Source organism: Cyclopterus lumpus, chromosome 3, assembly GCF_009769545.1.
Source record: "Cyclopterus lumpus isolate fCycLum1 chromosome 3, fCycLum1.pri, whole genome shotgun sequence".
Taxonomy (NCBI): domain Eukaryota; kingdom Metazoa; phylum Chordata; class Actinopteri; order Perciformes; family Cyclopteridae; genus Cyclopterus; species Cyclopterus lumpus.
The window spans coordinates 19815136-19839039 of record NC_046968.1 but is presented as its reverse complement, the minus strand read 5'-3'; the positions used below and the strand labels follow the sequence as shown (position 1 = coordinate 19839039).

General features: G+C 41.0%; 1 protein-coding gene across 1 annotated transcript in view; it reads right to left on the bottom strand.

Annotated features, from left to right (window-relative positions):
• The window catches only part of tln2a (talin 2a), a 77934-nt gene that overhangs the window by 9120 nt on the left and 44910 nt on the right, over window positions 1-23904 (bottom strand). The window contains exons 14-47 of the mRNA XM_034529266.1: window positions 23163-23343; window positions 22784-22897; window positions 22444-22552; window positions 21586-21794; window positions 20315-20413; window positions 19484-19651; window positions 18631-18765; window positions 18196-18355; window positions 16511-16677; window positions 15122-15250; window positions 14104-14217; window positions 13752-13865; window positions 13192-13326; window positions 12732-12860; window positions 12425-12527; window positions 11506-11714; window positions 10451-10570; window positions 9989-10186; window positions 9707-9846; window positions 9185-9278; window positions 8981-9070; window positions 8732-8854; window positions 8503-8646; window positions 7668-7829; window positions 7280-7420; window positions 6939-7120; window positions 5854-5986; window positions 5175-5276; window positions 4653-4823; window positions 4317-4463; window positions 2831-2932; window positions 2378-2497; window positions 1943-2089; window positions 455-621 (exon numbers count right to left, since the gene is read on the bottom strand). Coding sequence (XP_034385157.1) covers window positions 455-621; window positions 1943-2089; window positions 2378-2497; window positions 2831-2932; window positions 4317-4463; window positions 4653-4823; window positions 5175-5276; window positions 5854-5986; window positions 6939-7120; window positions 7280-7420; window positions 7668-7829; window positions 8503-8646; window positions 8732-8854; window positions 8981-9070; window positions 9185-9278; window positions 9707-9846; window positions 9989-10186; window positions 10451-10570; window positions 11506-11714; window positions 12425-12527; window positions 12732-12860; window positions 13192-13326; window positions 13752-13865; window positions 14104-14217; window positions 15122-15250; window positions 16511-16677; window positions 18196-18355; window positions 18631-18765; window positions 19484-19651; window positions 20315-20413; window positions 21586-21794; window positions 22444-22552; window positions 22784-22897; window positions 23163-23343 — 4758 coding nt within the window. The remainder of the gene's footprint in view (window positions 1-454; window positions 622-1942; window positions 2090-2377; window positions 2498-2830; window positions 2933-4316; window positions 4464-4652; window positions 4824-5174; window positions 5277-5853; window positions 5987-6938; window positions 7121-7279; window positions 7421-7667; window positions 7830-8502; window positions 8647-8731; window positions 8855-8980; window positions 9071-9184; window positions 9279-9706; window positions 9847-9988; window positions 10187-10450; window positions 10571-11505; window positions 11715-12424; window positions 12528-12731; window positions 12861-13191; window positions 13327-13751; window positions 13866-14103; window positions 14218-15121; window positions 15251-16510; window positions 16678-18195; window positions 18356-18630; window positions 18766-19483; window positions 19652-20314; window positions 20414-21585; window positions 21795-22443; window positions 22553-22783; window positions 22898-23162; window positions 23344-23904) is intronic.

Sequence of the window (23904 nt, the reverse complement as noted above, 5' to 3'; positions counted from 1 at the left end):
TCCCGTCTTGGATCATTAGATATGTATCTTTAACTAAAATTCATACAGAAATAACTAGGCCGACTAAGTTTACCAACTGCCAGACACTACATTATGGACCCTTCAGCTAAACATTTGCACAACAATATGAGATTCATAGAATATAGCAAATTATTTCAGATTTCTTTTTTTCTTTAGCACAATGGGAATTCTGTATCGAAGTGGAGTCTTTAGTCGAAGAGCAAGAAGAGTGAGAGACGTGACACTCAATTTTTCAAACCCCGAGGGTAATTGGTAGTTTCTAACTCCAGAGACTTCCTGCCTCCCTGTTCAGCAGCTAATATGCCATGCTGTCCGTTTCAGATAAAAGATAACCAGAGCGAAACTCTTCGTCTCCAGTCACATATTGCACTTGTAGACTTAACTGATGTCTCACACAATTGTACTTGTTTACAGACACATTTCCAGCTCTAACCTGTGATCAGCGAAAGACTCGTCATTCTCTGCATTGAGTGTGCCGGCAGAGGCAAACATGATGGTGGTGTCCAGATCAGCGATGATGCCAGACACCGCGCTGGCTGCTGTGATGCAGGCCTGAGTGCCCTTGTTGCCTGTCTGGAGGGCCGAGAGCACCAAAGACACCTGAGGACACACACGGACATCACACTGTAATCATACAGGTGTGCAGATATCTTGACCTGAGGCAGAAAGTACATTTTAAATACCGTAACCGTTTCAAAAGCAGCTGGATTTGTGTATTTTGTCTATCTATCACAACCATTAAAATTGGTTACTATTTTTAAGTAATGACAACATTCTTTGGTCAGTTGCAGTGGAGTCCAACACATATTTATTGGTCAAAGCTGAGCATAAAATAGCAACACACTGCTATAGATTCTGACAAACACAAATCTATATTGCATTGTTTCGGGATATACATCTACTTGGACCGTGACTAATAATATATTCAACAGAGAAGCCCAAAACACTAGTCGCAAGAGGATTAAAAAATTTCCCGTGACAGCAAAACACCATGTTGGCGCATCACTCACTCGGTGAAAAGAGTATGCGTCAAACTGGTTTTGAATCCATTTGTTTTCCTCACAGATGCCTGAGTGGCAGTAGAAATTGATTAACTGATGTTTCCGGACTCTCGCTACTTTAAAAAAAAAGAAAATTACTTGGAACTTGAATACCTACATAAAATAAATGATGGGTTAGGAGAAGAATAGGAGACAGAATGAGCATGTTACACAGGCATCGCTTTTCTTTTCTTGTTGTAAAGGCGTTAAACAAAAGAATAAACTCTTGCTTTATTCAGAGTGTATGTATGTGTGTGTGTATATATATATATATATATATATATATAGATATATATCTATATATATATATCTATATATATATCTATATATATATATATATCTATATATCTATCTATATATATATATATATATATATATCTGTCTCCTATATATATATATATATATCTGTAAAATGTTGCTGGACTACTTGCATATGATTGGTTCAATACTTAAGCAAAAACAGTATGCAGAGTAATGTATTTTTCCAAGGACTATGAATTAAAATCAGTCATCCTTTGAAGGTTTAGCATCTTCCAAAAAGCATTAATTCAAGGTTAAACTAAAATTAATTATGGCACTAAGCCTTTTATATTGTATGAGAACAGAATCACTTGGTGTGAAGAACAAATCCGCACAGTTAGTTTGTTGTGGTTTATACAAGGCCGAGCAGGAAAACCTCCAGCCCTGAACGATTTAGTATTTACATAATTAAACAGATAAAAGATAGAACAATGATATAAGCAGTTATTGTCAGGGGCAACTTGGATAATCACTAGGATGAAAACAGAAATAAATTAGACATTAACTGACACAATTACATGCATTTCAGATAAAAGACAACAACAATCCAACCCAGATCTTTTAATGATACGGTAATATACCTTCTCTGTGACTGCACGGGCACATTGAATGAGCTCTCGTTTGGTGAAGCCGTCAGAGGGAGTGATCTGCAGCGCTCCAGCCTTCTGGACGAGGAAGATGCAGCCATGTCCGAGCTCCTGCACTCGAGTCTTGATCTGGAAACCAATCTGGTCACGGAGAGCACAGTACAATACAAATTCACTGAGCAATCATCCTTATAAAAAAAATAAATAAAAAAAAACAGAAATCCAGTTTGAAAGAGATATGAGATAAATAATAAGATATTTACCGTGTATGTTTATACACAAAATGTATCTCAGCTCAACCGTGTTATATTTCCTCAATGCTAATTGTTCCCATACCATTTTATATACATATGCAGCTACAAGTGTTAAAAAAAACAAACATGCCAAACTGATGTAGCAGAGCTGTATAACCTCATATATAATCCTCACCTCCTCTGGCTCAGCTGTGTGAGCAGCCAGTCGTCCCTGAACGGCCAGCTGGCTGTAGTCCACAGTCACCTGAGAGGCCAGGCCTCCCAGCTCGTCTGGACATGTCACCGATTTGGTCATCTGAGGGATCAACACTCAGTCAAAACTGGAACACACACATTTACTCCACTGCCCTAAACTGTACATGGGAGGGGCTGTCTGTACAATAGTATTATGCTTTATTATGAAGCGCTATATGTGTTCCATATGACAGTATATATGAATTTAATTGAACCCAGTAAACATTTCGCCTAAGGCTGTAAGTGTATTAGACATTAAAATGTCTCCCAACTGCATTTTTGATATATGACAATTCTGAAAACATTGCATATAAAAAGTTTTCTCATCATCTACTCAACAATAATTAATTTCCATAACAATCTAACAATGTAAACAACAATCTCAAAGGCTTACCATTTCCTGAGCAGTGACAGCAATAGCCTTAGAGTGTTTCACCATACTGGTCTGGTAATCTACAAATGAGCCGTCAGGTAAAGGCGGTGTACCTTCATCCAGCTAAGGAAAGACACACACACAGCAATTTTCATTTTAGGCATGATTGGTTTGTCCTCCACAAAGATACAAACTTATTCAAAAATGAAAACAATCAATCATTCAGCTCTTAAAATTGCAGTGACATGTTTAATCTAATCTACCCTTCAATTGTAACAATTCTAACCACAAAATCCACTCTGTAATTACAGCTCTAAAATAGCATCGACCACAAAAACATTTGATCACCAGCATGCAGTGCGTGCATACATTAGGTTTCTGGCATTTCGGCTAAATAAGACGGCGCTCAGAGTCGTCGCAAAACTGAGGAGACGAGAGAGATGACGCCATGAGGGGGGAGCATGCTGGTGCCGAAATTAATCTACAATATCGCAAGTACATGATGTTCGCTTAACCCACTGAGTGAGATAACACTCTTGAATCTGCAGTCTTGACTAAGGGACAAAAAGTTTATCAGAAAAGCCTTTTAAAAAAATCACCTTTGCAGAGAGTGACCATTATGTTGATGGATTATCGAAGAGGATTATCTCCTTTTAATCAACTACTGACATGCACATGCTGAGGGACACAAGGACAAAACACACATGCTCATCATGCAGATCCAAAATGAACCACTTTCATTAATTATTAATGACGTCCCACACAAAGGAAATTTAGAGATGCTGTTCCCTCTGGTGACCCACACACCTGAGGCACTTTTCCACCCCTGCGATAACTCACTCATAGAGGCGAGGAGGGATATAATTAGTTGATGCCATTCTGTCTGCACTTATAGGCTTTTTTCCTTTCTTCACACCTTATGCGTTTGCCAACAGTTTGACTGTTAATTGGAAAGATGATCCAAAGACCTCACACTGTCTGAGCGTGACTGTGTTGACACTCAATTTCCCTGTGCTTCTATGGCTTGCGACACCGAGACACTGAGGTTGTAATCAAGACGTTACTCACAGTAACAGAAAATTACGAGTAAAAGAAGAAGAACCTATAAAATCTTAATCTTAAAAGCAACATGACGGTTGCTTTTCTGCAAGTTTCCCTGTACTCGCCATCAACAGATTTTAAAAATCGACAGCATTTTGTCTCTTTCCATTCTGAACAACATATTTTCCACGATGCAATTTTGTCAACTCATTCCGATTATGCTTAATTTGTGATTTGATTTGTAGACAACTTTGTCCTCACTTCAGTAATCGGTGCAGCGAGAAGTTGAAAAGAAAAACGAGAAAAGAATATTGTAGCTTCTCTTGAATCTTACTAAAAGGGCCAGTTTGAATTGATTTGACTAATCACAATCTTGGTATCCAGGGAAAAGAAATGTCTGACAGCCATTTGTCTGTGTTCCCTGACCCCAAACATCCTGTGAGACACACCGTGCCCAGCAACTCACCTTGGCCATGGCCTCTGCGATGGACTCCACCATTCCTCCCACCATGCCCACTTCACTGGCAGCTTCATTCAGCGTCACCATGATATCTTCAACCGCCTCGTTCATGAGCTGGGCTGCCTCTTCTATGGCATCATGGGTATGTGATGCCTGTGAAGTGGGACACAAGTACATTTGCATATTAGATATTTATATGGTTATTTTAAAATACCAACGTAAACTCCTTGGATGAGAAACTTCAACTTGGCAATAGACCTGATACTGATTGAGTAAGAATGTCCAGATAATCTTTCCAGGGGTGAAGCAGCAACATATTAGAATAAGCAGCGACAGTTTTACCTTTGGGTTTCCTCCACCTTCCTTGGCAGCGTAGAGCATCTGCAGGGCAGACTCAGCCAGGGTCTTAGTTTGGTCCAGGAAAGTCATCTGTTGCTGGTGATCCCTCAGCTTGGATGTCACACCCACAGAGGCCATGATCAGCGGTTCAAAGTAACGGGCCAACTGGGTCACCTGAGGCAAAGGGTGCAAGTTTTTAATGAGGTCTGGGAGAACTCTTCAATTGTAGCATTTTCAAAAAGGACAAGAAGAGTTAGAGTGAGTCAACGAACTGCATCAATGATCATTTACAGAGAGCATTTAGCCTATGAAACAAAAATATAAAATAGGTACATACTTATATTTTGAGATATTAATAGAGATACTGCTGTGATAATGATCAATACTAATTTTGCCCAGACAACTCACTTATAACATGTGGAAATGTGCAGTACTGCTTGCTACCCACTAAAAAAAGTATTAATGTGTTGCTCCACAGCTCCACTATTTAAGTAAAGTTATTAACCCCCTGCCCTATATATATACCTTATGTCCTAGTTGGGAAGCTTCGCCTCGAGCAGCGGTGGAAACGGGGTCAATTAAGTGGCCAATTTCCTGCACAGTGGACGTCAGTTGCTCTTGTAGTGCCTGAGAGGAAATAAAAATAAATTAGTTTTTGTCTTGCTTTTTATATGAGACAGAGGTACATTAAAAAGCAGTAGGCATAGAACTAAACAGGGAATCATTTGCCTTAAGTTTATTTTAGCTTCTAATATGCAAGCTCAAACTCTTATATTTAAATGCAAAACTGGTTTGTGACCAGTTTTGCATTTAAATATCACAATCACAGAGTGGTAAATGGATCCAGTGGGATCCAAACTGTACTGCATGTCTGCTACTAGAGGATCAATAAAACACTTGCTTGCACTGCAAAAGGTTTTTAAATGACATTAAATCCATGATTTTGGTCTAATGAGCCATCTGTGACCTAGAATGGACAGAAACCTAATTAAAACAACCAATATTAGATCCACAATTTAACAGAGAGACACAAAAAGCAAGACAAGGACTAGAAAAAGAAACAATCTGACCGTAAAGAGGCAAAGAAAGATAGATAGAGCTAAACAACCAGACAAGGCCAAACAAATAGAGACAAAAGCAAACAGAAAAAGATAACGGTAGTTGTCTGAGGAAAATGTTGTGTTCTTTTCTAATGGTTGCTTACCTCCAGTGAGATGTCGTCCCTGCTGGCTAAGTTCTGGCTGACTGCTGCCAGAGAGGCCTGCTCAATGTCCCGGATACATTTGTTAATGTTATCAATTGACGAGTCGCACTCCCGCTGGCCCGGGGCCTTGTCCCTGAGAATAAAATGGGAACAGGAGAACAAGAGAAACGGAAAGCAATAAAAGGATTGGAAAAAGAAAAGAGTAGAAAAATAAGAAAGGGGTGGCGAGAAAGAAAATGATACATGTTGGCAGACCGGAAGAGAGAAAAGAAGTACAAAGTTTTACACAACTTTCACACTAACACTTCGACATCCAGGATGTCTCTTTAACATCTTCTCTACTGGCTCCCTCATCTCATTGCTGCTCAGGTCACACAGCTGAAATGTGGACTGGAGGGTCTTGTCACTTCACAGGGAGTTCAAGCTGGGCAGCAAAATTAGCTTTGAAGCCTCTGAGCGGTCTGGGGCACCGGCCACATCGACAGAATAAGTTTAGTTTAATATTCATCTCCGTGCATCGCGTCACACTGACAGGAAAACCTCAAGGAGAAACTGACCTAATGAGAGTAACAAAGACATGAGGTTGGTCTTGCAGGATGGAGTCCATTTCTATTTGTGTGCTTTGGCAATGCAATGTATAACTAAATGCTATTAAAAGGGCCAAGCCGAACTCCCAGTACTTCATTTGCAGTATAAAAATGAAGACTGCGATGAGGGCATCAGAATTCAAGATGCTAATCTGGCTGCGTGCAAAAGCTATGGTGTAGATGCCAAGCAGAAAACTTAAAATTGGGTGGGAATTAGTTCCTCATGGGCATCAGTTTTGTTCTTATCAAGGTCAGTTACAAAAGGCGTGAAAGTGGTAAGAAATGTAAACTGTGGTGGTATAACAACCATTTGTCATGCCATGTTACAGTATTTGGGCATACTTTGTCAAGGACGCTGCTTTAGTCTCATTGCATGAATGAAAAGTTAAATTAATCAAAACTTAATTATAATTTTTATCTCCCATAATCCCCTTTTGTGTATCCTGAAATAACTACATCCCTGCAGGGTAAAAGAGTACAGGTGTATGGCTCACTAACCGGATGGCTGTGATGAGACTCTTGATGGAGTCGGACACGGTGCGAGAGTGACCAGCCAGAACAGACCAGGTAGGCGGGTCTTTGGGGTTGATAACCAATGAGCGTGCAGTCTTGAGCAGGTAGGTGGAGCTGTCCAGCATGGAGCGTGCTGATTGGTGGATGGGCTCCTGCGCTGCAAAGCCCTAAAGAAAAACAAAGAAAACTTCAGAGAGAATATAGAAATGTATGCATTGATTATAATATCAATGCATACATATGCCTCTATTTGTTGTAAAACTATTATTCTAATACATGTAATAGCTGTGCATGAATACTAAAAACACATGATCATGTGGGCGTACCTCTCTACTGATTTGAGCTGGGATGCTGGCAAACTCTGGGTTGGAAGCAAACGTTGTCAGGTTTTCAACAGCCTCGATTAGTGGAGCCGTGGCGACTCGACACTTGTTCCTGTTCTCATCTGAGAAATCCCCATCTAAAGCCTAGGCAGGGAGAGAAGTGCATGAAACAAATATGAAACCAAAAAGGCAAGAATTAAACATCATTGACAGACGTTTGATATCAATTATTTGAGAGAAGAAATAAGAATCTCAAACTGAGGATTTACTAAAATCCTACCACATCAATCACAAAAGGTATTACTGTCAAAACTAAATCCATATCTATACTTTGGTGAGCCAATTAGGGGACATAGAAAACCTTTTGACAAGACTGGAAAATAAATTATACCTTGATGGTTTTGACCAAGTTGGCAGTGCTGTTGGCCACCTCCTTGGCAGACTGGACAAAGTGCCTCTTGGCAACTGGGTTGGTCGTCTTGGAGGAGGCCAGACGGCAGGCGTTGCACAAAGCCGAGGTGTGCTTAGCGACAATGGTGGCTGCAGAGAGCACCTGCCACATAATAAACAACAAGATGTTGAATTAGATGAACTTGCATGGAGCTCCCCAAAAAGTCTGGTATAGACTGGCAAACTGGAAAGTGACCTATGTAAAAATGCTTTGGGGGGCATATAATTAGGTAAAAAAAAACAGCTAGTCTTCAACAAAGAATGTTGTTGGAGAAAATAAAAAGTGATAATGACGTAAATATTGGACTTTCAGACCTGCAGTGAGGGCGTCTGGTCAAACAGTTGGATACTTCTGTAACAGGTATTTGCATAAAAGGGCTATAAAATAGCTCTGTTCTGCCTGTCTGTTAAGTAAGAAATGACAATGACTTTTTGAACTATTCCATTTAACACAAGAAGTGGGCCTCATTTAGGTGTAACATCTCCAAAGATGAGTCAATAATGTCAGCATGAGAAAAGACTTCAGGGATATTTATGTTCAACACCAACAAGAAATATGCATGTACTCTGAGCGATGAAACAATCATCACAGCCAAACTAATTTTAGTTTTAAAGTTGAACACTCTGATCCGATAATAAATCATACTGTCACACATCTCTGCACAAAAGCAAAGACACCCATCTGATCATACTGCCAACACCTAATTCTGTTATAATGTAGATCAGACTGACTTTTGAATGATTGTTATAAAGAGAACATTGTTAAGTGCATGTACCTGGGAGGGACTACTGCCTGGGTCTACAAGATTCTGACAGGCCATCTGGATTGCCTGGTTGGCTTTGGCAAACTGGATGGGGTCAACCAACCCCTGGTGCCCTGCCTGACTGTTGGGATCAGATACACCCACCAGGTAGGAGGCCTGTGGAAGAAAATAAAATAAAACTCCCGTCAGCAGCATGTACCAGCATTGCCACTACCAACAAAAAGGCCATTTGATTCTGTACCTGTCCCGCAGCTTCAGTGAGGCCACACAGGGCTTTTGAGGCTGATCCTACACAGTCTCCGAATGCCGGCACATCTCCAGTCTTGCAGTTCTGAGAAATACCCGCCATAGACTCTCCCAGGACCTGGACAGAGCAAAGGAGCAGGACGTTCGGACCAAAGAGAGATGAAAGGGAGGAATGCTTAGGATGCTAAGCTCTGTTTGTGCAGATTGCTGTTTGATCACTTGGCTGTTTGATTTGGAGGCCTACCTTGGAGTTCTCCATTACGCTCTCGATGCAGTCGAAGTAGGAGAGGTCACTGACCGGCTCGTTGGGATTGTCCAGCATTCCTCTGACAGCCTGGGAGATGAAGGCCACATGAGACAATAAGTAAACTAAACTCACCATCAGTCCTCTGTTGATATTATTGCTAATTGGCCCCGTTTGATCATAAGGTTGAACAGTTCTGTTTACCTCCAACTCTCTCAGGGCGTTGTCACACTCATTCTGGCCAGGAGCCTGCTGAGTACACAGCGTGATCAGCTGGTTAATGCTGTCAGTCACCGCTCTGAAACAAACGGACAAGCACAACAACAATGAAAAAATAATAATCACACCGTAGACATTAATAATAATAATAATCCATTTAATTTATATAGCGCTTTTTAAGGTACTCAAAGACACTTTACATGTTACATTATACACCGTAGACACAGCTACATTGAAGGTGTATGGCAGAAAGTATTTGACTGTGTGCAGGCTTTCACATCTGTGAGCTCATTTACTGGAGGTTTTTGTGGGTTTATAACAAAGCCTGTGATTGTATGCCTGTGGTTTTGAGTGCAAGCTGAAGTAGTTCAATATTTGAAATGAATATTATTCCCTATACAATAGGGAACTTTTCTAATCAGGCTACATTATAACAATTTCAGCAGTGAACATCACGCACATTAAAAAAAAAACATTTGTGGGTGTGTATGTTGCTAGTTGTGGTACCTTGCAGCAGCAGCTAGCAAGTGTTTGGCATTTGCAGCTGCAGGGTCAACAGACAGACTTTTAGCTGCCAGCAGCAGCTTGCTAGAAGCCATGGAGATGTTCTTCAGGTTACCAATCACCTGCACTTGGTCGTCCTTTTTCTGAAATAACACACATCAAATAGAATTTAATTGATTGCATTTGAAAAGGTCTCATGCCGTCTTAACTGAATGAAAAAAGTCTGGTCAAGCCCTTTGTAAAAAAAAAAAAAAAAAAAAAAAGAAAAACAACCACAAGACGGACCTGAGTGTGCCCGGCCATCTCTATACCAGCATCCAGGAACTCATCAAAGTCTTCACTGAACTTTCCAGAGGCCACTGCCAGCTGGCTGCTGGAGCCTCTGGAGGCGTGGACCACCTCGCCTGCTGACTGGTTCAGTTCTGCTGCCGTTTGGTTCAGCTCACTCTGGGCCTCCTGAAATGACTTGGAAGCCGAAGGCATCTGAACGGAGGACGCAGAGAAGGAGTTCACGATGAAAGAAAAACTAAAAGCAGTGAAATAACATTTGCATATATGAGTGACGGCAACCACAATGCCCATTTATTGTGAGCTGTGGAAAAGCACTCAGTGACTTAAGATGAAACTGGAGTGAATTCCACTTTGAATGTCGCATTAATCTTCATACACTCCGTAAGGGTCTTTCTGCTGTGCGGCACATGATGATGCTGCTGGCAGAGGTCTGGGTGAGTCACAGAGGCAACTCACAGTTTCAATCAGCAGCTTCTTGCTGGCCTCCCCGATGCTCTTGAGAGCCATGTCCACATCCTTCTGTCCAGGCAGACAGTTGACGCAGTTATTCAGGGAATGAGACACAGCCTTGGCCACCTGGAACACACAACAGTAGACTGGGTTAGAGGGTGTTATCTATACACAGCGGAATAATTGTTATCACCATGCACGTTTTTTCTTTTATGAATATCAACCAATGTGCATGCAGATGTTCTCTTTGGGTGTGCAACAATTCACAAAAGGTGTTGTCACATCACAGGCCAACACCAAAGCATATGACAACATGATAGGGATCTTAGTGAGGCAAAGAAGAGACAATAAAAGAACAGTGCAGTGCAAAGTATTTTTTCAAGATTGAACAGCCTCGCTTGTGTTTTTCTCTACTTTGCCAGTTAGAAACATAACTTTGTGGAAGAAATATGAAGAGCACAAGACCAGGTTTACTAAATTGCTGTATTTGACAGGTGTTCACTTTCATGTATTCCCAAGAATCATCTGTCTCAGATTTGATCCACAAGACAATATTTAGCTAAATATAGTGAGCAAAGAATGAAGCTGGGTTGGGCAAAAAAGATGACTTTACATTCAAGTTTACATGGATGGATAAATTAATATCTTACAAATAAACAGATTCTGTTTATCCACCTTTAAAACTCGCATTCTATGAGTTCAATGAATTGTTCAACAATATTAAACTATTTTAGTCCAAATTCAGACTCATCTAAGAACTGTACAATAATAATAACTGAAGAATTACAGCTCAATTGCAAGTGACTCTGTAGTTGCAAACAAAGACTTCATGGACTCACAAGTTGTGAGTGTATTTCTAACCACGTGCAGAATTCTGCAGAATAGTCTGTGCAGTGATATTTGATGCTGTTCGCTTTAAGGTGCTATAGACATATATAGTCTGACAGAAAGATGAAGGACTTAGCCTTGCAGCCTGCAGCCACAAGAGTCACACGTAGTGTTAAAAAGGATAGGCATGAAGAATAGACTCCATTTCCCCGAGCAATCGCAAAACATCTCACCTGCGCCAGCCTCTGCTGACTCTCTGCATCTCCGGGGGAAATAAGTGCCTGCTTGGCCTCGTGAATGAGAAGTGCCGAGCCCTCCATAACGTCGCGAGCGGAGTCCAGCATGGCGGCAGCAGCTTTGGGGTCCGTGGTGGAGGAAGCGACGCCGCGGGCCGCCTGGGCCAGTGTCCTCAGGGCCTGAGCGGTCTCCCTGGCTGCTATTCCTGCACACAGAATCACAGGTAGTAGAAAGTACAGATGTGACAGACAACAACAACTCAGCAAAGGATAATTTTATGACAAAAAAAAAATAATGTCACTGTCATGTACTCATTTTGCAACCCTAAAGACTGTCATCCTGTTTGCATTGACAGTATTTCCCCTGACTAGACAGTCTAATGTGGTCACAGCCAGGAGCAACACATGTTACATGAGAAATATCAGGTTCTTTGGAAAATAATGTGTTGTATTCCAAACAAAGGACACTATAAAAGGGTAATGAAAGGTCCTTGACATTTCTTTTTGTTTTTACAACTGAGAACAACCATAGATACAGATTAGGGTGTTAAAAAAGGGCCTTGCTCTACTGCTTCACACAAAGCGGCCTATTGAGAGCACGATGTGAGATTAGAGCAGAAACATGAAAAGACTGTTAACGCGGTGTATTAGGTAGCTGTATAAATAGTAGTGGAAATAAAGTTATAATCCAAAGTACAGTTTATACTGCAAAGCAAAAGGATTCTGTTAACTAAAACATGCTGATGGTTGCTGTTGAGATTGTGTACGTTCACAGCAAAAGTTGTATGTTTATGATTAAAGAGTCATGTTTATTTGAAAACTGAAAAGCAGTTGGATGGAGGTAATTACAGGAGCTTTGCTCCTTGGTTGAGGTTCAATGTATTTTTGAAGAAGTCAGTGTGTCAGCAGTACCAACCTGTGTAGTGTTCATTTCCTTGTGCAGCACAGGTGAGCAGTTGAGCCATGGAGGATCCAACTGACTTAGAGGTGCTGCCCAGATCCTGAGCACACTTCTCCAACTAAAGCAGGGGGAATGGAGGACAATAAGACGGCAGCTTTATCTGTAAGTAACTAAATATTAGGCTGCAAAGCCCATTGTGCCCTGCTTCAGACAAGAGTCGCCGGTAGTCAATATTTTTTTGTGTAACTGGATTTAACTTAATGCAACTGCCATTGTTCATATTAGGTTTTGAATCTCATGGGTGTAAAATAACGTATCTTACCGACTCTCCTGGTAGTGGTTTCAGCTGGGCATTAACAGCAGCCAGCATGGCATCTTGCAGCTCACTTCTCAGGGTCTGGATGGCAGTGAGCGCAGAGTCGATCTCCATGGGGCCGCAGGCTTCATGGGCCTAAAAAATAAAGGGTGTATGATGTCTCACAAGTCACATAGTTACATGGGATACTTTTTTTTTTTTTTACACACTCATTTGATCTTTTGACACAAAATAAATGTTGTCGTCAGTTGTTTATCATAAGCTGAAACTGTTAAAAACTAAACGTTAAGGAAAAACTACTTTCACAGGTCAACTGTTCTGATAAATAAGCATGATGAAATCCTCTTTTGACAATATTTTTGCGCATGCAATGATTTTAAGCATTAAATAGGTGAATATGTTGGTTTTTGCATGTAAGGTACAGTGGCTTCCTGTATGCGAATGCTTCGGTGTGTCTGGGCTCTACCTTTTGTACAGACGTCCTCAGCTCAGCCAGGCAGGTGGCCAGGTTCTTGGCACACTGACCCAGTTGCATGGCTGCAGCCTGATCTGTCACCGTGGGAACCGATGACTTGGTTGAGGTCACCATCTTACTACCAGGCTGCAGAATGGAAAAGAGGAGTAAAACAATTTTTGGACTTACATTTTTTTTCCCAAATAGAATTATATTTTCTATTAGAGCATTAAGGAATTTCCTAGAAAAATAAAAGTTGCACCAGGCAACAGCAAGGGACCAAGGCTTAATTATCTGTTGTTATTTGTGGAGACTCCACGCTCGTCCATCAGCTCTAAAAGTGCAACTGAGGCCTAAATGCATAATCCCACCCGATCACTGCTGCTTCGTTACTGGCCTATTTTCAATGGTTGCGCACATGACAGGAACACTATTTATACTTTTTTCAGCCTGGCTCTCAACGTAGGACTGACGTTATTCAAATTTGAGTATGAAGGACCATCTCCCCTCCAACAAATCAGAGAAATGTGAATGACATATTGTGTATATGTGTGTGTGAGTGTGTACTGCACCTGTAAGAAGTTCTGGCTGGCAATGATAAGTGCTAGTTGTGCACTGAGGTCCTCTGATTTCGCCTGACTGCCACGCACCCCCTGGACCAGTTGTGGGATGTGGTCTGCCACTGCCTATACACAACATCGCACACATGCATATAAACAGGCTTAAATACAGTCAAAATGGAGACTCAGTATAAAATCCCCCTTTTATACTTTCAATCATCATGCAAGCAATTTGAATGCAGACAATACAATGGCATTACACAGCTATTAGGTCAATTAGGATTATAAAAAGAAAAATATTTTAAAATAAGCATTTTAAATATTACACCCTATATAGCACCCTACTGTCAGCATTGATTCTCACCTTACAGCTCTGCACCAGCTGCTGGTGAGCAGCAGTGTTCTTGTTGGAGGCAGCAGCGTTTTGAGCAGCAGCGATGGTCTGTGTGGCCGCTGCAGCAGCTTGCTTAGCAGCGTTCTGAGCGATACATAGACCCATAAGAAATACACATGTACAATATGGTGAAACAGTAGCTCTCCATCTATCTCTGTATCAGTCTGTCCTCAAGCGCCCATTTAGAAAAAGACTTCTAAGGTCCTATTTCTGCTTTCAAATCTGGATGTTCAAAGATCCTCCTGACGAGTTTGTGGAATAAAGACTTACTGTTCTGATATAGTTTCATGAAATAAAAAAAAAAGTATCTTCACAAGATGATAAACTGAAAGCATCTCATCTGTTAATGTAAGATTATTGAAAACATTACTAAACAGTTTATTGTACTGCATAGAAGTGTAAATACAGCCCAACTTCAAGTAAAATACAAAACTAATACATTATTGTAGTTAATAAAAATCCTAATATTACAACAACTAATAATGATGAAGTAAAATGTGCATAAAGCTGCACATTGTAACAAACTATAAAGAGGACAAGGAACTTATTCCACATTCAATGCTGTGAAATTCATAAACTCTATTAATGAGTTTAATGTGTTAGTTTGAAGAGAAATTGAGCGGTGAGTCAAATAACCGTGAAGCAAATGAGCCCCTTCGATCCATTTTAATGATTAGTCTTTTTCCTTCTTCAGGACCATTTAAAAAGTGCAACAACAACAACAACAACTCTAAAACGGTCGAAAAAACGCTGACATTTAATGGATACAGACGTGGTACTGAAATCAACATGAAATAATTGCAGCCAAGAAAAGTCTAAATTTTTACAAATATATGGTGATGTGGCATCTTAATATTTGGCGATTTTGAAATGGTGACATTACGATTCATCTTGGCGTCAACGTAATATTTTATTCAGATTCCTCATCCTGAAGGAGCCATTTCTCTTGGAACAAAATAATTGTAAAGGTTAAGCCGGCATCACTGACCTCCAGTCTGTTAATTAGTTTCTTCTTAATGGCATTCTGAGCCGCAGCGTTGGTGGCCACACGCAGCCCCTCTGCTGCCTCCCGCAGTCTTTGCTGCTGGTCTTCATTCTCTGGGTACGCCGCCGCGCCCTGACAACACAAACACACATCAGCAAATACACCACGACAGGTTAGCAGGATGGGGAAACAGCTGCTGTAAGGGTGCTGTATAGATAGATTTTGTTATTTCAACCATATGAGTAGTGTTAATTTGATTATGCATATTGCACTCAGATGTCTTCATAGGCCAATAACTAGTCATAAGTGTGAGGCCAGGCTGTGTATAAATCAATGTACTAAACAGCATTGTTTGATGGTAAATACCATGTTAAAACAGGATATTCAATATTGTGTATAGTGCGCCAGCAAAGTAGTAGCTCTTTTATTTTGTCATATTTTTAAATGTTTCAAGCAACAACTTAGAGTTGTACAACAATGTTCATGTATATTTAAGATTACAAATAAATTGTGGTTGAGAAAGCTCCGGGTACCTTCAGTATCTAGCAACAGTTTGTAGCCAATAGTAATTTGTTGACAATTACAGAAATAAAATTAAGAGCGACATTGAACCCAAGTTGGGAGAATTGCAATGCCCAAACATGTTCGACTTACTTAATCTGCGAGCTGCTGCATTGAGAGTAAATCATTGTTTTAACTGGGATGCGATGAGAAAACACTTTATAATTCACAACTAAGTCTAAATTCAGACAAATCTAAATTTGAAAGGAAACATTCTGCAAACCCCTAAAACGCTCACTAATTCAATGTCATGACCCTGTCTGCAGATGTTCACCATCCAAAACCATTGGACAAAATACAGGAAAACATTTGTTCACAAGCACACCGTGGCAATGGGCTGTTTCCAAATTAAAAGATCTGGCCATGTTTTAAAGGTCATCTTTCATTTATGAAACAACATCTTATCAAAGAGACTGAGACGAATCACTTCACAAACTGTCACTCGTGGTCTTTTTCTAACACACACACACACACACACACACACACACACACACACACACACACAGAAAAAGTCACCCAGTACAAGAGAATAATGCCCATACTTGTAGACTTTCATCTGGTTTTAGGAATTGCCTCATCTGTAATTTAAACCAAAGCTTTCCCGAAAAATATCCAGCCAGAACATTTATTTGGGTGGATTGTTTGGGTGAAACTGAACCCCAAGTTACTCCCCGGGGTGCTTTACAGCAGCACACTGCTCCAAAATGCTGAGGTCGGGCTAAACGCTGATGTAAACTGTGAATAGAATGGTGTAAAGCTTAGATATAAATGACACACACACGGTAATAAACCTCATAAATATGACATGCTTTGTGTCTCCCACACTGTTACCTTTGCTGCCTCCACCATCCTCGCTGTGGCGTCAGCCAGTAATTTAGCAGCTGCCAGCAACTTTTTAGAATTGTCAACGTCCACCTCGGCCTCAGCGTCAGACCTCATGGCATTCACCAGGTCCGAGGTGGCCTGAGCCAACACGCGAGCCTGACGGACCATCTCTCCTGAGACGAGATGAGAGAAGACAGAGGAAGTGTAGAGGCGAGGAGGAAGGGGAGAGGGGGGGATGAGAAGAAGGTGAGAGAAGTGGATTAATGGATTAGTCATACGAATGACAAATGAAAGCGTGTTAATAGTTATATTTTAATTAAACTGCGTAGCTCTGGTCTTTTGCTGGAAAGAATAAAAAAATATATATCTTAATTTCATTACATGCTTGCAATAATAACTGTGCTAATGTTGCAATGCTAAATAAATAAATATTTCAACAAACTGCGTTATTTTATTGGACACCATTTCATTTGCAAGAGAAATGTGAAGCTTATTAGTAAAATTGATTTGTGTTGTTTACTACTTTTAAACATAAAGTTCAAAGCCAGCATTATAATGCTCTATGCTCTGCTCAATGTGGTTGCATCTCTAAAACAGTTCTGCTGCTCTCCCTGATCACATGTGCATCAAGCTTTAACACCTGTAGGTGATACGTGGAGACACAATTGGATGCCAGTTTCCCACCAGTGTGCCTCTGAAAATATTCTTAAAATCAGACTACTGAGAAAAGACAAAAAGGTGATAAGAAAAGGGTTGTTACTTATATTATCTGTCAAAGCAGACGTGGCACATCGCACAAGCTATTTGGCAATAATTCATGTGAGAGAATCAGCTGATCTGCCAACAGAAGGATTCACTCTGCTGTTTCTTCCGTTGCTACATTACCTGACATATTTGACACCAGTTCAAAGGCGATATTTGCCTGCTAGCGGCACGTATTCAGGCCTCGGCAGAGCAAACAGCAATTCTAGTTGTCTATCAAGCGAATCGAATTGGCTAAGCTGACCGCTGGCCCGCGATATTCTCTGTGAATCGCTCTCCATCCGTCTTTCTCTGCTGTCAGACTTGCTAACATCACTGTCAGCTTTTCTCTGTGGCTTCCCCACTGCTGACAGCAGTCCGTTCAAACCCACCATCATGCAAGTCTCTCGGAGGAGAAGATGCAATAAATGAGTCACAGTGAGACTTCTACTCAGAAAGAAGAAACTTTTTAGACAGAATTTTTTAAGCATAACAAGAGCTCACACAAATGTTATCAATAATGAAAAGTCACTGAAAGTATCTAGCCGTGGGTTGTTCTGTCTTGCTTATGATAGTTTAAACAATGATGGCTTTTTAAATAAAAAACTAACTTTTAATTAAAAGGAAAAACAATTAACCCATTCCTTAACCTAGGTGGTGTTCATTATTACTTAATAAAGCCTTTTTCTTGTATTTTACAGCATTAACCATATTTTTTTTTTAAATAAAAAATTCCCACACGGGCTGAATGTGGATGCACAATTAAGATTCCTTAATTTTCATCCATCCATCCATCCATTTTCAATACCGCTTATCCTCATTAGGGTCGCGGGGGCGCTGGAGCCTATCCCAGCTGACATAGGGCGAAGGCAGGGGACACCCTGGACAGGCCGCCAGTCCATCGAGGGCCTTAATTTTCATCTCCAATCAATATCTTCTTTTGGACTCACCTGCGTCTCCCATCGAGCTGAAGATGCTCTCAGTGACGGTCATGATGGTGTCTGTGGCCTGGTCATAGCGCCCGATAGGCTCTCCCCTTGAGGTGTACTGGCGGACATGCTGCAGGAGATCTCCCAGAGACTGACTCACCACGCTGGCTGCTGCGCTCACCTTCAACACAGGAGATGCCCATCATTAACGTTAGTGCTGGGTCTCCTAAGCTTATTCCCTTCTTCTTAAGCTGGGTGTTAGTACACAAACTGAGTAACCTAAATATATATATATATTAATTTAAATGGGAAAAACAAGAAATTAGTCAACTTATTTGTTGCCAATTAGTATTTTCTGGGTCGAACTTGTGATACATCTTCTGAGACAAAACAAAAAGTGCTCCATGGGTTGATAGAGTTCAATGCACCGTCGGTCTTAACGTCGATCAAGCTGACCTGTTTAAGGAGCTCGCCATCTTCTGTTGCCGAGAGGCAGGCCTGGACGCAGCTTTCCACCGAGCGATCCACCAGCTTTCCGGCTTCGATTAACTGCTCCTGGCAAACCGGTGAACTGATGGTGGGACTCACCACCTACAACAATAAGGGGAAACGTGATGGAGAAGCAGGAAATAACATAAATGAGACAAAGTCTCAGTTTGAATGGTAGAAATAAATGATGCCCAAACCTATCTCCATCTAACTTCATAATGCGACTCAGGCAGAAACGGCAAATGTAATTCAAATTGGAAACCTACTGCTACAGTCTTTACATCATTAAATTATGTTTCCCGAAGCAGAAATAGCAAAGGTAGAGGAAAAAAAACAATAAAAAAAATTATTTAGCAGATTGTTCTCATGAAAACATTACTGAGAGGTGAGGATTTGTTTAGTGAATGAAACTGTTTTGATTAGGACCAGGAGGGCATTTTAACCAATGAGACGCATGTGGGTTGTTCAATTAAAGACGTTCAAATGCAATGCAGGCGCAGGGTATTTAATGCTGCCTTGGTGCATCCTGATATATTAACCTTTTTAATTTCAGTTTAATTAGATTATATTAGAATTAATTATTTACCAAACCTCACTGCACAGTTTACTAAGATAACAAAGCAAATGGGGAGTTATTGCCATCCAACTGAAAGGACCATATTTAAATCCGAGACAGAGCTTACATAAACAAAAACATTACACCACCCAAGCATTTGCATAAAATCAACGGAATTCACTTTTTGGGAATTGAACTCAAGTCTTACAAATACTGATAAAAATGCCAGTGCTTTATTTCAATGAGTCCAACTTTTTCTTGTACCTTGGCACATGCCACCAGCTGGGAGGTGGACAGGGCACACTGAGTGGCAGCAGCAATGACCCGGTTCTGAAGCACGCTGTCCTCGGCAACTTGGGCAACGTTCTTGGCCTTCAGCACCAACATGGCTGCAGCGTTGGCCACTGCTTTGGCCAGATTCATCAGGATGTCCTACAAAAAGGGGAGGTGAAGATGAACACAAACAAACACAAACTATCTCATCGCCAACTCGCACAGTCTGTCCTATAAAATGTTTATCTCACTCTCATAAACATTTGACAAATATTGTGCCGTAGGCATCTGGAATGTGCAGAAAAAGGTTACAAAATAATTCCTTATGGCTTTGTGTCTGTTGTGAGTAACTGTGCTAAAAGAGAGCAGAAATAGGACCTCTAACTTCCAACTTATTTAATTGTTAACATGCGTTTGTGTGTTTTTTTTAAAAATTCGATTAGATTGTCTCGTATATTTTGTACAATATGCACTCTTATCTACTGCACATTTACATGTATATGAACAACTTTTAACCACATTATTTGCGGGCAGGATGTAAGATTAGTTATAGATTTGATCTATGTGCAACCTTCAGCAAACTCTGTATTACAATAACAATCAGGATTCAGCCAAGTATGAGCTACATGAAAGAAAGACAAAAGCTTGGCAGCTGGATGAGCATTCAATTCAAACACCAAGCTAAAGTACACACTTACTCTCTCCATATTCCCCTGGTTGCAATGCGTTTTCGATTAACTGAGGACTGAGCTTTCCTTGATTATTACACAGAGTGTTGGGATGACGACGATGATGATGATAAATGGACGGGTGCAGTGTTACCTGGAACCTCTCGTCTGTCTCGCTTTCTCCAATCTGGCGAAGGAGGTCTCCACTGGCCTGGCCGATGCTGCCTGCTGCTGTCAACACAGTCTGTCTGGGCTGCACACACACACACACACACACACACACACACACACACACACACACACACACACACAGAACCATCAGGATGTGAGACTGCATTTGGACGCCTGGTTGGAAACTGCAACATCTTGCTTTTTGAGGTATGGCTCCTTGGTAACATGTAATGGGTTTCACTGTGCTGCATCTAAAACAACATCAATGCCATTTGAGTACTGCATTCTGCACATTGCTTAACAAGTTGAAACACAAATAAATATATCATATTGCAGCATTTAGACTAACTTAACTAACAAACAGCCCACATCTCTCCGTCTAACTAGCCTACAGGCTTCAAGTTATCTTTCCAACTACTTGTATGCATAATACACAAGTGTATAAAGCTCAGGGTTGACCAAAACCTAGACAGACTTGTGCATTATGCAGATTAGCAGTCAACAACTGTACAGTACATTAACTTCTGAATGATACTCCAACAAAACAACAAATAAACCCTGAATAGATCTTACTGAGAACATTACAGTCCTGCAAACCAAGTAGATGGAGACTTACATTAAGCAAGTTCTGTTTCCATAAAGGAAAGCCTCAGTCTGAGGTCTTTATTAAGACCGACCTGTACAATTCAATTAGCCGAAGCCAACCAGCAGCAGAGGCAGATAATATGATTAGGCGTATTTTGGAGGAGCAGGACAGACACTGCATCATTAAGAGGTGATGCCTTGTCTCAGACTAGAGCTGCTACATGGCAAATGTTATTAACTTTTTAGATTATCAATTTGGATAAAAAAAAGACATCAAAATCACAGGAACAGAATAGTGAACAGTTTGCTCAGCTAAAATCCAGAGTCAGACTTCACTTTCACACATTGTTCTGCATCGTCTGTCTCTTTTTTATCTGCCCTCTCTATCGGTGTGTCCCCGTCCTTCTCCATTTGATTAAGCCTCAAGAATTTTTGTTCTTCTTCCTTTCACATGTAAATGTCTACACTAATATCTCTCATTATGTCCTTTAGACTGTATTTGCCAGTTTGGAAAGGCAGAACATCCTTCACGGCTGATTTCAGAAGCAAAATAAAGACAAACAGACAATATGGTAATACTTACACAATATTAAACTGTATGGTATAAAAATAGACTGACTTGTTTTGAAAAGACATTATTATCTCATGGTCTGGGGTTCCTTTGCTCACCTCTCCAGAAGCCGGCTCCACAGCAATCAGCAGGTCAGACACGGCCCCTGCGAGTGTCCTGGCAGCCCTCATCAGGTTATTACCTCCACCCACGTCGTCCTCCATCAGGGCAGCCAGCAGCTTCACACCCTTTGACATTTCTGTCAGGTTGGAGGAGATGGTGGTGATGGCGCAGCCCACGGCGGTGTAGTCTGTGTCAGTCGGATCACCTGATTACGGGAAGATCGGACAGATTAATAAGGGCCATCAAATAAATAGAGTCCTAGAGAAGTGAATTAAACAAAGTTTGTCCAAACAGCAAACAATGGAAATGTGGGACTTGTCTTTAACTGAGATTAGAGACTGCATAAACACGCAGGTCCATTTTAGTGAAGGGAAATATGCAGGAAAAGGGATAGCACTTCAGGGCAAATCACTCTAAAGCACAGACCAAATGAAAAGAAACAACCAATCCACCAATTTCAACCTGGAATGGATCAGACTGGCACAGAGCCAATAGATACCTTCCCCGAGCCCTATTAAACCAAACGACAGCAGGATATGGGGGACCTATTAGAATATATACAGGATCTACAACGATGTTAATGAACACCAGACAGCTGGAAAGTCACTAATTGGCCAGATAATTTAAGCTTTGAAGAAAATAGCACCCCTAAAATGTACTTGTAAAACTGTTGGCGCGTTTTAACACTTTTGCTGGTTTCATTAAGCATTCCTAAAAAGGCCTCTAATAAATCCCACACAAGGCTATGCACAAATATACAATGTGGCCTAGCATCAACACATGACGTTAAGTATCCAGTGAATTCCTTGGCAGCAGACAAACGGAGCACAATGTGCAGAGTCACGTCCACTGACCAGCAGTGAGGTTGACAACAGAGGCGGTTCCTGCAGTGATGGCGTCGACCTGGGAGTGGATCTCATGTTTTGACTCATCCATCTTGTTCTGGATCCACACCTTGGATGCCTAGGTACACAGAAGGGAGACCACACCAAAAGTCAATCATTTGCATGCATAAATTGCACCTAAACATTGCTGTCGGTCTACAGACAGAATGATTATTTATCACTATGCTTTTGTTATATGTCCGTTTCCTTCGAAAACATGCATTGAAAGTGGTATATTACCATAGCACATGTATAGAGTGTGAGCATCTAAGATTTCTTATTAACTGTAGGCACGTGCCCTGTACAGTACCATGTCTTGTCCCAGTGGCGGAAGGTTTTCGACCTCCCCGAGGTCAATCTGGGCTTTCTGCACAGCTTGCATACTGGTGTTGATGGTTCCCATCAGAGCCTGTTGTGCTGAACTCTACACATACAGGAAGACAACACAGGTTAATTTCTCACAGAATGCAGCCTGGAGGGATTTTTCAAGAAGCCGTGCTGAGGGAAGATGACTGTCCCCTCGTGAATCTAATTGTTTGCATGTATTTGTATCAGCCGCGAGGGGAAAAAAAAGGACGATTGTGCCACCTGAAACAAACTTGTTTGCATAAATACATTTTAAAAAAGGACTTAATCTGTGAACGAAACCTACGCAAACATCATAGTGAGAGACATTTTGCTGTTCTTACAAGAGGTGGCATGTGTCCACGGTGCATCTGACCCATTGTGATCTGCTGTTGAGCCGATGGCATGGTGCCCATGCTGAGCGACTCTGTGCCAATGGAGCCGGAGCGGATGACCCCTGGCAGTGCCACCGAGCCATGCTCCACCCGGCCCACGCGATTAAACTGCTGCTGAAGGATGGTGGACCTGCAGGCACACAAACAGGTAGTTAGTGCAACATCTAACAATGTTAAGGGATAATCACTTGTCTCTCACACTTTTCCTACATTCTTAAGCTTGTCCAAAGCAAATATTATGATAATTTGCTCAAAATATTGAGAGAATCATAAATGTGTTGTTTTAGTGAAAACAGACCTGGTCCTTATTTATGTCCAGTTTAACATCACAGACCTTTGTTCCACCAATAGTCCCTTTGCGCTGCCTCATTTGAAAGACACTTTGCATCATGCATGCTACGCTAAGGCACTGACATCCTTAACAAAGAGCAAAGCACAGTACAAGCTAAGGAACATACCATGTTATTTATTGTATTCCACTTACCCGTATAATTTTTATTTCTTTAAATATATATACCCGAACCAACACACTAAAAATAGAGCAAATACTTACAACTAACAACAAAAAGAGGGGAAAAAGTCACTAAACAGAAGAGAAGAGAAGAGCATGTTTCTAGTGTTCACTATGAGTGTGACCATGGGAGGGATTAAACACCAAGCAATGTGCATGTGTTCATTTGTGACAGTGGGC